General features: G+C 38.8%; 1 protein-coding gene and 1 long non-coding RNA gene across 2 annotated transcripts in view; one reads left to right on the plus strand and one right to left on the minus strand.

Moving 5' to 3' along the window:
• Positions 1–11995, plus strand: part of LOC116694207 (LHFPL tetraspan subfamily member 3 protein) — a 26893-nt gene extending 14898 nt beyond the window's left edge. Inside the window, exons 2-4 of the mRNA XM_032523801.1 lie at positions 3290–3526; positions 9555–9583; positions 10591–11995. Coding sequence (XP_032379692.1) covers positions 3290–3526; positions 9555–9571 — 254 coding nt within the window. The 3' untranslated portion in view covers positions 9572–9583; positions 10591–11995. The remainder of the gene's footprint in view (positions 1–3289; positions 3527–9554; positions 9584–10590) is intronic.
• A 238-nt stretch (positions 11996–12233) lies between these two features.
• On the minus strand, positions 12234–13835 carry LOC116694212 (uncharacterized). The gene is made up of 3 exons (XR_004333085.1): positions 13825–13835; positions 12613–12617; positions 12234–12341 (listed from the first exon to the last, which is right to left on the minus strand). It is a non-coding gene; the product is annotated as an uncharacterized LOC116694212 (long non-coding RNA).
• Between the last annotated feature and the right edge of the window lie 332 nt (positions 13836–14167).

Here is a 14167-nt window from a genome sequence, read left to right on the forward strand (position 1 = left end):
AAAAGCTCTCCTAAAAAGGTGGGTTTTAAGGCCACGTTTCAAATCATCCACATATAGCATATTTAATATTTTATCTATTTTATCTATACTATTATGTATTCAGAATTTCCATATGTGGAGTATTTTTAAATGTTTAACTACATGGGAATGCCATGCTGCTTTGCACAGAATATATTATATTAAAGGTTTTTTGATTCCTACTGTAAGTGTGCAAACCTAATATTCTTTCTTCCTTTGCTATTAAAATGGGTGTACGCTGTAAGGTGCTATAGTTTTTGAATTTTGATTACTGTAAGCTCCTCATTATGTAAGTAGATGCTGGGATGGGCCTGCTGGGTTGTGTTGTGTTGTTATAGATTAGTTGACTGCAGGCGTACTGTTACAGTGAATGGAGGGGACATGTGGTCGTTGTACCCACAAGCTGTTTCTGGAAACAGGAGTGGCATATGTGGCACCCTCTGTTGGTATAATCCTGGCCAGTGCATCCCTCAGAGATGTTTATCTTCATAAACTTTGATATTTGATAGCACTGCTGCTCTAATATAGCTTGTTCTCTCTTGGTCTGTGCCCCCTGATGCTATCCGCATTGTGTCAGTGTACACCACTTTTATTTGTCTTTTTTCTGCACTCTCAGGCTCTTTCTCTCTTGCCTGCTCTGTGCACCTCTCCTCCTGAGCCTCAATGTAATATTCACGATAGCGTTGAACCGAACCAAATGTGTGCAGGAGACACCCCAGAAGGATTTGGAAACACTTTTGTTACCTTTGTAGTAAAGGCATCATGAGGTAGAGATATAATAAACATGTACTGACTCACAGTAATCTGCACCACTATTTATGATTGCCCAATTCCCAAACCCCTTGTGGAGGTCAGCCTCCCTCTCAGGTCACCTGATAACATGGCAGCTGACTTACGAGTTCAGCTTTTCAGCACCATCTCAGGATGGACAGCTCCTTTAAAAGGCTAGACGGAGCTTTATAGCAAAATTCATCTCATTGTTGAGCTAGATGGAGCTTTATAGCAAATTTTATCTCATTGTTGAGCTGATCGGCCCACAACTTTTTTTTTGATTTACTCTAACTGCTCTCATATTGTTGTTTTTGGCCACAGTAGGCAGCTATTTTCAGTGAAAAGTTTTTAAAAAAAACACTCTACACTACCTGCTCAGATAACTAAGAGCTGGTAATCATTGTGGAGCATTTAGCAGCTAATAAGGCAGATATTTCCCTCAGGAGTTGGTAGAGATCAAATGCAGAGCTAAAGGAGAGTAAATATTGGAGTGAATTTGTTGCTCCATAATTGCTGAATGTGTAAACGAGCCACTGCGTGCTGTAAAAGGAGATAATGTGTCAATATTGTGTTCACAATTTCTTTCTGCAGCTCCCAGGTGGTCCAAAAACCCAACAACAGTTATTCCAGATTTAAAGACACATAAAAATATGTAACATAAAATTGAACAATAGAATATTAACCCAAACTACATCAGTGCAAACACTACAGAAAATGGCTGAGCTAGCTAGCTACTATTTGTTTTTGCTAGCAGCTATTGCAGCCTCTGTAGCCACAGTCAACTACCATCTTTGTCAGATTGACTTGTTAGTGAGAGGTCCACAGGCTCACAGATTGTGGAGGTTTGGTTTTATGAGATGCAGATACAGTAGAAGTGGACCTGTTCGCTGCCTGCCCTGTCACTGCTCACAATGAACATGAAGGCCTTAGTGACACTTTTGCAGGAGCTGAATCACGTCCTAGAATCTAGAGAACGTCTGACAGATATGATGCTATAGTGTGTATAGTGCTGGGTTGGGCTGAGTAGTTTTAGTGAAGCTTATCACAACCTGTCATGGCCAAATTAAGTCTTTCTTAAGTGAAGAGGGTTTGTCGTGATTCAGTGGAGAGAGAAATATACAGTACAGAATATGACACTGCTTTTTGCTGCTTAATCACGTGTTGTTTGCTCACATAGCGATTTTGTACCAAATGGTATAGAACCTTTTGAAATAGAATTTGAGTCTGACCAAGTACTTGAGTCCTTGCTCTCTGAACCTCTGTGTGCAGATGAATTTGGTATGACAGAGTAATTGGGGTAGAAGAGGAGTCTAAGAGATGCTCTGCTCTCAAAGGTATGCAGTTTATCTGCAGCATACTTACTCTGTGATTTCACTGTTACTCGCTTTCTCTCACTGAAATGTCTCTCAACACCCTCTGATGTCTTTCGGCACTATTAAAGACCGCAGCATTACTGTAAAAAACTGCAGTGTGTGAGTGCTTTAATGCATATGAATGGGGAGCTTTTATGAATATAAGAAGAGAGTATATTGTTCTCACTTGTGGTTGTAAGGCTGTGCAGAAGCAAAGAGAAGATTCAAATAAGGACAATATACACATACATTTCTGTTTAAAAGGTGTACAAATAAAAGCAGCATGCAGATCTTTAAAATGCAGATTACATGGGTAGCAAACTAGAATAATGTCTAAAAGCCTAATCCCTAATACAAAAACAGCCAGCAGGGTGGCAAGCGAGTGTTTTGTGGATAACGTAAGTAAGGATTGTATGTTTTATTATTAATATGCTATGCACTCTAGATAATTGTGCAGTCAGCTTCTTTTTCTAAGTCTTCTGCTGTTCTGCTGCAACATGACCTCAAAGGAGAGCTCAATCCAAATTGAAGATGAGAGCGATTTTACCCCTTGGGCAAAAACTGAGAATGAGGAGGGCTTAGTTAAAACTCCAAAGAGAGAGTGTGCATGGGCTTTCATGTTTTCTTGTGCTGTTCTGCCGCAGCATCACCTCAGAGAAGAATATCTTTTAAATTTAAGATAAGAGATTATACCCTTTGGGCAAAACTGAGAATGAGGAGCAGAGAGTTAAAATCCAATATTACCACTATTTAGAACATAAGGAGGGGGGAGACATCCATGATGTCTTGTAACAAAAACAAATAAAATCTGTAAATGTGAGGCAATCCAGGTTTTTAGGACCTTTTGTGTATTACTAGAGCCGTTCACTCTAATAATATCTTGCTGCTATTGTGTCTGGCTTTGACTGTTGCTGTGGTTGTTTACTGCTGTTTTAAACTGCTCTTCAACTTGCACTCATTGTGTCTAGACACAATTGAATGAAATGGGGGAATAAAAATCAATGTAATAAATGCAATAGAATCAGCAAATTGTTGTTCTACTTATACCTTATGCTCTTCCTTTTTCTCTGTCATCTGCTTTCCCTCCTAATGTTGCCAATTCTATTGTCCTTCTTTTACCCATTCTTGCTCTCTCTGCTTCTCACTAGGTGTCTGTTTGGTGTTGGGTTGCATGATCTATCCTGATGGTTGGGACAGTGATGAGGTCCGGAGGATGTGTGGAGAGCAGACAGACAAATACAGCCTGGGGGCCTGCTCAGTGCGTTGGGCCTACATCTTGGCTATTATGGGCATCCTGGATGCTCTTATCCTCTCCTTCCTGGCTTTTGTCCTGGGGAACAGACAGGATGGACTCATGACAGAAGAGCTGCTGGCTGAGAGCAAGGGTGAGAATGTACTATTTAATCTGATAAAATGTGATATTTTATTGATCTCCTTCAGGAAATATACTCTTTGCTTATGCACCGTAGTGCAAGTAAGAGCCAGATTTATAGCACTCTGGGAGCATGTTGGGATCTAATGAATTTAACAGGACTGCTACTTGCCAGCATGTGAACTCAAAATGAGTTATTTTGAGTGTACGGGTTCTTTACTCATTAGGCTATCTTTCTCACCAAACCCACATTTATGTTCCTGGAGTTAACTAAGGGAAATAATAAATATGTTTTTCACAATTATCATATGCACAAAGTATAGAACTGGGAACAGATTCCCCTGAATTTCTAATTATTTTAAATCTTGAACTTAAATCTCAGAGTCACTGATGTGGAATTTGTTCTGTTTTGGCTTATTGGTAGCAGACAAATTGCTCTAAAAGTGCACTCTCAATGCAATTTGAGCTTTAGTGGGCTGACATTAGAATACACTAAACTAAGTTGCTCTTTAAGAATAGAATTCACATTTATCACAACCTCATGTGACTTTCCACCAGACTGAAAATAGAAAGTGTACACTCATTGAGGTTGTGATAAAGCACACACTATTCTTGCAAACTTTATTATATAAGCTGCATTCAACAATCTGTTATTTATTACAACTAAAAGTAAACTTTTGATGTAATGCACTGTTGAGCAGCCTCTATACAAATTAAAATATATTTAGGAAGCTGTACATTAATTTGAACATAACTGAAAGAACTGCATGAACTAGCTGAAGAAAAACCGGTTTAGGAATTTAATCAACAGACCATCAATATATGCACTCATTTAAGTCCTTACCCTTTTTGTCCACAAACCTAAAAAAAGACCTAAAATGAAATACTTCCAGTTCTTAACCCATTTTGACTAGAGACATGATCATGTTCTCTTCTGAAAGTGTGAAAGTGATTTAAGTGATACCGACCAAATTAGCAATGTCTTTTTTTTTTACCTGGAATTGTTTAAAATAATTAACCGTTACATTTTGTATGCACTGTTTCAAAATTACCCAACTGTTTTCACTGACAAAATGGGACATAAAGTGGTTTTACAGGGATTCAAGGTGCTTCTCACTTCCCTTGAATTGCGGCCCCGGCTCCTCCACTTGCTTCCATTCCTCGTGTCTTATGGAAGCATGGGAAATCATCAGAGGAGAGAGGAAATGAGGAAAGGTATTTTAGAAGGATGAGACTTCCTTTCCTATGAAGCGCCATGTGAACACGTCAGTTATGTGGGCAGAGTTAGCAACGTTTAGCTGCTTGGCTTCCAAGAAAGTTGCTCTCGTGTGTCCTCGCTCATAGCTCCTCAGAGATCCTCGGTCCTTGGGCAAAAATAAGAGCTTTGAGACAGCCTTCACAAAATAGGGCCAGAACAACTTCCAGTTTAGCAAAGGAGCGAGGACCGAGGAGTTATCAAATAAGGGAAGTGAGATGCACCTCTAATTACAGGGCTTTGTCCTTTCAAACAATGTATATTTTGTCAAGGTTGAGAGAAGATTCAACCAGATGCCATCCCATATAAGGTAACAAACCACCTTCATGGTCTTCTGCTTGTGAAGGGATTTTTTTATTTTTTTTTTAAGATTTTTTTTTATTTTTTTTGTTTAACAACAACAACAACAGCATAAGGAAAAAAAAAAAAAAAAAAAAAAAGGCTCAGCAGTGCAGTCCAGAGATAAAAGAAATAAAGATGGGGCCATACATATTTCCATCATTGTACGTACACATCTAAACATTCTAATGCTCGAGACAGGATGGTAGACACGTGGTCTTCAGCATAGCCAAGAAGGGCTTCCATATGCGTCCAAAACGTCGTCTTAGGTGGACGAGGCATGTTAGAAAGTCCGAGGGATATATTCCAGAACGAGCTTCTTCCACCCAAAATTGTAGGAGATTTTCAGAAATCCATTGTAATAAAATATTCTTTCGGCACGAAAATTAGAACATTGTACAACTTACTCTTATTTTGATTTTGGATATGTTTATTTGGTAGACCAAGGAGAAGAGACACTGGATCAAGATCAGTGTTAGTTTTAAAAATTTTCTTAATCTCAGCCAGAATAGATTTCCAGTATATCTGGATCTTGGGGCATGACCAAAGACAGTGTGTGAGGCTGCCTTCATTTATTTTGCATTTTGGACACAATGAAGAGGACCCCGGTTTAAATTTAGACACTCTGTTTGGGGCCAGGTGAGCTCTATGTATTAATTTAAGTTGCAATGCCCAGGAGCGGTTACAAATAGTAATTTTTTTGGCAGAATTCCAAGTGAAGGGATTTTAATATCATTAACATTACTTAAAATTATTTATTATATTTATCATTATTTAATTTGACTGTTGTTTTGAAAGACAATGCAGTTCTGATACCTTCCCCTGTGACTCCATTCACCAGCTTCAACCCTCCAGCTCCATCTCCCCCACCTCAACAGGGGCCAGGGCCTGTATATCACTGCCCACCCCAAAGTCCCTGCCTTCCATCTCCACAAAAACAATCTTCTCCGTCCAGGAGAGAAACGATAACAATAGTTATCTATTGTAACTCCAGATTATATTTCTCTTAGCGAGTGAAGACTATGCGAAATAGAACAGGCTGTTCAAAATATAAACAAAACACCCGCAAAGCAGCCAGACAAGACACCAGTCTCCCTCCCTTCACTCTGAAGCACTGATCAGCTGTCTCCGGTGTTCACAGACATCTTTAACACCTCACTTGAGACATACCATGTACCAGCCAGCTTCACGTCCTCCAGCATCATCCCTGTCCCCAAAAAACCAAGGATCACAGGACTAACTGACTACAGACCTGTCACCTTGACCTCTGTGGTTATGAAGTATTTTGAGTGTCTTGTTTTGTCACATCTCAAAACCCTGACCAACCTACTTAAGGACCCCCTGCAGTTTGCCTACAGAGCAAACAGGTCTGTATACGATGCTGTATGACTCTTCATTTTATCCTCCGGTACCTGGACTCCTCAGAAACCTATGCCAGGATCCTGTTTATGGACTTCAGTTCTGCCTTCAACACCAACTTACCAGCTCTGCTACAAGACAAGCTGTCCCAGCTGCACATGCCTGACTCCACCTGCAAGAGGATCACAGACTTCCTGTCTGACCGGTAGCAGCGTGTGAAGCTGGGGAAATAACTCTCTGACTCTCTGACCATCAGCACCGGTTCCCCTCAAGGCTGCGTCCTTTCCCCTCTGCTCTTCTCCCTTTACACCAACTGACAACACTGCACCTCCAGTCACCAATCGGCCAAGCCCCAGCAGTTCGCGGACAACACCATTCTCATTGGACAACACATCTCTGGTGGGGATGAGTCCGCCTATAGGTGGGAGATTGACCATCTGGTGATCTGGTGTAGTCAGAACAACTTGAAGCTAAACGCTCTGAGGACTGTGAAGATGTTTGTTTTTTTTGTGATCAATTTCTTTTGTATTTAAGACAATGAAGATGGTTGTGGATTTCCCCATGGGCTCTTCCTGGGCTCTATCAGCTCCCAAGACCTCAAGTGGGTCAAAAAAGCCCAGCAGAGGATATACTTCCTGTGGCAGCTGATGAAGTTCAACCTGTCAAAGACAATGATGGTGCACTTCTACACAGTCATCATTGAGTTCATCCTCACCTGCTACATCACCATCTGGTACGCTGCTGCCACTGCCAAGGACAAGGGCCAACTGCAGCGTATAATCCGCTCTGCTGAGAAGATGATTGGCTGCAATCTGCCATCTCTCCAGGACCTGTACACCTCCAGGGCGCTGAGGCTGGCTGGAATAATTGTAGCCAATCCCTCTCACCCCAGACACAAACTGCTTGAATACCTCCCCTCTGGCAGATTGTTTTGGTCCATCAGGACAAAAACCTCAGGCAACAAAAGCAGTTTCTCATCCTCTGCGGTCAGCCTTATCACCAAGGCCCCAGACCTCCACTGGCATTATTAGTACTGACACTATGTACATTCCAGCGTGAGCTGTAATTCCATTGAGACAAGCTGGAAAAGTTACATAGTGTTGCTTGACCCCCCCCATCACCAAACTTTGCATTAACCTGCCTAAACTTTTTTCACCTCCCTAAACAATTTTGCACACTGTACTAAACCATTCAGCCTCTCTTTTCATTTTTATTTTATGTTAAAGTAGCTAAGTGTAACTTTTACTTTATGTTGATTTTGGCGGCCCCTTTGGACACACTTGCTGTCGTAAAGGTCTGAGAGTTAGCATTACGGGGAGGTCATATAGTTGCAAGGAATGTTTTGCTCAGACAAATAATCTTTCATTTACAATAATAGAATGGGTCACAGATGCATCGTTGCATTTCAAGCGTTGCATAGTTTAGATGTATCGTAAACTAAACCGTGAATCACTGTCACTATGTTAAGAGACAAAGCAATAAGAGATAAGAGATTAATATAGCGCATTTCATGAAACCCTTGGATGCTTTACACAAGTACAGGGCGACAAGTGCAAAGAAAATAGTAGGCCAACACAGACTAAAAGGAATGAAAATGGAAGCTTTAAATGGAATGGAATCGTTCCCAAACCCGTAATTGTCTCCATTAGTTGTTGTCTTCATTTAATTTCCTTCTTTTCTGTGATGGACCTGCCCCAGGATCAGCCATAACTGCAACCTATAACTTCTAGAATAAAATTAAAATCAAACTAGGCCTACATAAAGACATCTTCTGATACCTTTTAGCGATATACTCACTAACACAGGCTTCACTCATTCAGCCGAAATCTGTGACCCGTCAGAACGTGTGCTCTGTAGAGCGGTCTACCTGCCGTAAATCCTTTTGTGACTTTGCAGGAAAATAGGACCTGGGCAAAGGCTTTAATAAAAACTTTATAAAAATAACATTGTTTTCACTGTTAGTTTTGTTTGCTGCTACAAGTCATTTATGATTTCAGAAACATTGGAAAGTTAAATATAGTTGTTTTAAACAGCTATTTTGTTTATATTTGTTTCTGTATTTATTGTTTATGTCATACTAATGTTTAATATGTTTGTTTGTTTATGTATGTACCAACCACCAAGGCAAATTCCTTGTAAGTGTTACTTACTTGGCAATAAATCCTTTTCTGATTCTGATTGCATTTTAAATGCTCTAACCATAACTATCTTGCAAGTCACATATCTGCTCCCTACTGTACTATGGTGGTTCAATGACCCAAAGACAGTAGGGATGTCTCCCTACCACCATCAAGCCTCAATGTTTCCACCAATAAGCTACCATACACTCAGGGGATGTGATGATGTAGTCATGGTAATGGCCTGGTCTATACGCTGGTGTCCATGCATATGTAATGTCTGCATTACTATCACAGCTCCGAGGTACTGTGAAAAGGACTGGTCCAGGTTCAGCCCTCCAGTGGAATATAGGATTAATTTGTCCATGACCTGGAGTGTGTAATAGAATCAGACAGGCAGGGGCAGCCAAAACCCATTAAACAAAATTGTGGAGAAAGAATAAGAATGAAGGAGAGAAAAAGGAAACAAGCAGTTATTTTAAATGGGCAAAAGGCAGAATGTCACTTTCTTATTATGAGAGAAGTAAACGTAATTAACTTTATAGTGGCATGTTTAATCATCCGTGAATGTAACTGGCAATATCCTCTACATATAACTAACTCTCAGAGGAGATGTGTGTAATTTCTATTTCTATTATATCTAAAAACAATGTCATAGAAGAGAAGACTTGAATGGGATTATCAGTAGCTTTGCCAGTCAATAAACAGCCTCACTGTCGCACTGATGTACCATTCCTTAGTTAGGGCTCTGAGGAATCTACCATTTATAAATAATTCATTACACATCAGCAGTCTTTTACCAATCAGCTCATCCCTGGTGCCATCTACTGGTGTTTGTGTGCAATACAACTAGTCATTGTAAAGAATGCATGTATTTGGGAATGCGTGAACATGGAAGTCTATTAATAGCATGACCTTGAGAACTGTATTGTTGCACTTTTATATTTTACTTTGTGTGTTTGTGTTTGCAGAGGGAGGCAATGCCTAACCAAATCTTAAGGTAAGTAAGGACAGTCCATAACAGTAAGCCATCATGCACAATGCAACGGTTCCCCATGAAATGTCACTTGGGTCCCCACGCGCAGTACAACAGTGTAAATTCAATGTAAATTTATTTTAGAATTCACCCTGTAGTCCCCTACAGCCAGTAGTAAAAGAAGTACTCAGATCCTTCACTTGGCACAATGCAAAACCCTTCATTACATATAAAGGCTGCTTTCAAAATTCTACTGAAGTAAAAGTACAGAATTGTCAGCAAAATCGTTAAAGTAGCTGTTATGCAACATAATTGCCCTTGTTGGTGTTATATTTTATACAATTTCTGATGTGTGACTTTGTAAAAAGCATTTTACTGTAATGTTGCAGCTGGTTGAGAAGGAGCTAATTTTAATTACTTTAGGCTGTTGGGTAGATGTATTTTTACAGTGTATGCTTTTTATAGTTTAGTATGTAAAATCTTAATCTATGACTAGTCTATATACATATATATATATATATATATATATATATATATATATACACACATATACATATACATATATATATATATGTATATATATATATATGTATAGTTGTCAAGTAAATGTAATGGAGAAATATTTCACTCTAAAATGGAATTACTCAAGTAAAGTACAACTATCTCTACGTCAGTGATTCAGTGATTAAATAAGTACTAACATCCTTTACTTTAGTAAAAGGTGCTAATACAAGAATGTAAACTGCTCCATTATGAGTTTCAGTTCTCTAAAGATTTATCAGCAAAATATACTCAATCTGCAGAAAAACAGCTCTTTCTTTTTTATTGTTACATACAAAATTATTAGATTGTTAATATTGATGCAAAAATGTGCTAGTAACAATGCAACATTTCCATTTGAAATGTAGCGTAGAAGAAGTTTAAAATAGCATAAAATGGAAAGACTCAAGTAAAGTACAAGTACCTCAAAATTGTACTCAAAATACTCACTTCCCACACTCACCATCTCACTCTCTTTCTCTTTCTACCAGGTTCCTGAATTTCCATGTGTCTGTTTTCATGAAGTACCAGTCAACCCTCAACATCAGCTTAGAGGAAGGAGGCCGTCCACGTCTGTGAAGGAGAGGAATACTATGGAACCAGCCAGCCTGCCTTTCACATCTACCTGCCAAAACCCCAGTGTAATCTACCCTCAAAGTCCATCCCTTTTGCTTGCATTAACTAAATCCTCCCCTGCACTTAGATGGAGCCCAATGCACTTTTACCCTAATGTGTCTACAGACCTAACCCTTGCACAACATTGCATAGACCATGGCAGGGGCACGGACTGTTATTCTGTTGAGAAGTATATGGACTACTCACTACCTAGCTGAGAAGGCACAGGGTTGACATTGTACACATGCAGTACTAGCACACAAACACACAATCACAAACAAACACACACACACACACACACACACGCCAACTCATCATATGCACAAACACAACTCAATGCATACATAGTACATTCAAACAAAACATTGACAAACTCTGTAATTACAAGTATTAAACTATGTTAACACTTAGCCATGTGTACCACTGTCAGAATGTGTGTCATGTTTTATTTGTGGAAAAAAACTGCTCATTTTAAGATAATATCGGGTTGATGTAAATCTATTGTGTTTCATATGTGAAGATTGACACTTAAATGAAAGTTTAGTTTTTTTGCTCATAAACCCCTTTGTTCCTCTTCGTTTACTAGAAAAAAATGATATTTACGATATTTTATAAGAATATTATCATCCAAAAGAGAACAAAACTTGTATTAAAAGAATGTACAGTGAATATTAAAGATGTTCTAGGAATTTTAACTAAATCCATTCAATGCCCTGCTAGCTAACTTTGCACAGTGCTTCAGTTTGAGAAGAAATCTAATATTTTATAGTCTGTGGTATCTACACTGTGATGGGGGCTATTAGGATGTGTGCTGCAGAATTTGTAGCTGCTGTGTGAGTGTGCTTCTGTATGTGTGAGAGTGAGTGTGTGAGTGAGTGTGAGTGCATGCACATAATGTGTTGGTGTGAATGTGTTGTGTGCAATAGTTGGACTAAAGAACCAATATGCCAGCCTCACGCACAATTGTCCTGTTGTGTAACCCAATCTATCTGTCTCTTGTCTCCAGCTCTCTCTTTCTGTTATACTCTCTTTGACTCCCTTTTCTTGATTTGTTTTGTTGGGGCATACAGGGTAACATGATGGAGTTGGACAGTATTATGTATTGTGACCAATGATGGATGAGTAAGGTCTGTCCCAGCATCACATGTGGATATGTTCCTGTGTAAATAGATATTCTATAGATACCAAACAATTAGCAACTATGGAGGAGGTTAACTTAGAGCAATTGAAGACATTCATTTAAGAATATATGAACAATTAATAAAGGTTTTCACTGTAAAACTGTTGTGGTGTTTTCTTCATTTTGACAAAAGTTCATTTTTGTTGAAAGGGCACCCCATCGATTTTTCAAATAAAGATTAGGTTACTGATTATTATCAGTAATACTAAGCTTGTGAAAATAGTTGCATAATCTCTTTGTAGGGAGCTTTGTAAAGTCTACAAATCTGTCATGATTGTCAGTGTGTGAATGTTCTGTTTCCTGTTTTATTTTGAAGTCTCAGTTTTCTCCCTTGTCTTGTCTAGTTTCACTTCCTGTCTTGTGTTTCCTGCCTTTTGTGATTGTCTGCCCAGCCCTGATTTGTTTCACCTGTTCCTCACCCCTAGTGTCACCTGTCTCTTGTTCATTCTTGGTGTATTTAGTCCTTGTGTTGTCTTTGTCTGGTGTTGAATCATTGTTTGCTTCATGTTGTGTTATGTACCTGTGTCAACATGCTGTGGATTTCCCTGCTTGTCTCCTGATTATTCCCTTAGTTTCTGTTCATCGGATTTCTTCATTTTTTGACCTGCTGTTTTTTGGAAAACTTCTGTTTTTCAGATTTGTGTTAAATAAAGACTCAAGCTCATTACCTCACCTGTCATCTCTGCATTTGGGTCCAACCTTTTCCACCATCCATGACACCATCTTTCTCTCTCTTGCAAGTTGTCCATCTTTACAGAAAATGACCAGACTACCCCTTTAAAAGCATTGGTTATGACTTTGCTCTGTTGTAATAATAATAATAATAATCTTTATTTGTGGAGCACTTTTCAAAAAGAAGTTACAAAGTGCTTTAGCAAGTGTAAAGACAATAATATTCAAGAGACAATAATACAAAAAGACAAAAGCCTGAAAACATTGAAAGACTAAAATACAGCTAAATGTAAATTTTTTAAAATACAATAAAATAAAAGGGATAAAGTAAAGTCAAATAAAATCGGGAAAGGCTCTCCTATAAAAGTATGTTTTAAGAAGCAACTTAAAAGAGTTCACTGACTCAGCTGACCTGATTTCCTCGGGCAGGCTGTTCCAGAGCCTCGGGGCCCTGACAGCAAACGCTCTGTCCCCTTTAGTTTTCAGTCGAGACTCTGGAACAGATAGCAGACCTCTGCCCGAGGATCCCAAGGTGCGTGCCGGTGTATATATGTTGTAATATCACAGAGAAGGTACCTGCAAACAAACATGATGTAAAACAAATGATGTAAGAATATTAACATCACCAGCAAATCATGACTTTCCTCATTTGTCATGGAGATGGATCTGTTGCAAGCTCATTCATCTGCTAACAAAGACCACATTGAACAGAAAAAGCTTGCATGTAGACCTTGAGTTGGTTAAATACTATTTTCAAGGTCAGGAATAAATACACTTTCATAGTCAACAATGTTAAGGTTTTGATAAATGTATATGTAATTTAACAATATTAAATGTTAGATTACGTAAACTGGTGAAAAACACCAATGAACACTCAAAATGTTTAAGGGGGAAAAAGAAGGAGGAACGAGGGAGCCACATGCTTTATTGCTTAACAGAACACTGGATGAAAGCTTTGAAAGAGCTGAATTTTAAAATGTAGCTTTGAGAGGATGAGGGTTTGAAAGTAATCTTTAAAGTGTTTATCAATTATTATGAACATTATTGTTTTAATTTACTGTATTTCTAATTTTAATGCTAACCCTCCATGATAACATTTAAAAGTCACTTGAAAATGTAAAGCAGTCCTAAACTCACCTCATATTACCAGGAAACACAAGTAGAAAACACAGGCTGTTGGAGAGATAAAACCTCTTTGAGATTATGAAAGATTAACTTTTCACTCACAAGACACAATAACCTTTTTTATCCAAATCACATGTCTAGACCACGACAACCATGAAGACAGGAATGTTGCGGAGAAAGAAACATGAGGGGAAAAAAAGAAAATACCACATTTAGTCATTACTGTTTGCTGATGCTTTAAGGCATAACCGCAACAACCTATTTCTTACATGGCTTTAAAAAAGGGATGAAAAAAATAGTTACAAGCTTATAACTGATTTAAAGCACTCAATTCTGTCAAGACTGGTTTATTGCTGATTGGTTGTGTGTGGTTCATAGTTCTCAGTCCTTTGGGGGGGGTGAAATGGGGAATAACTTCATTTTAATTAGGCAAGGCAAGGCAACTTTGTGTAGCACATTTCAGCAACAGGGAAATT

Source organism: Etheostoma spectabile, chromosome 8 (genome assembly GCF_008692095.1).
Source record: "Etheostoma spectabile isolate EspeVRDwgs_2016 chromosome 8, UIUC_Espe_1.0, whole genome shotgun sequence".
In the NCBI taxonomy this organism is placed as follows: Eukaryota; Metazoa; Chordata; class Actinopteri; order Perciformes; family Percidae; genus Etheostoma; species Etheostoma spectabile.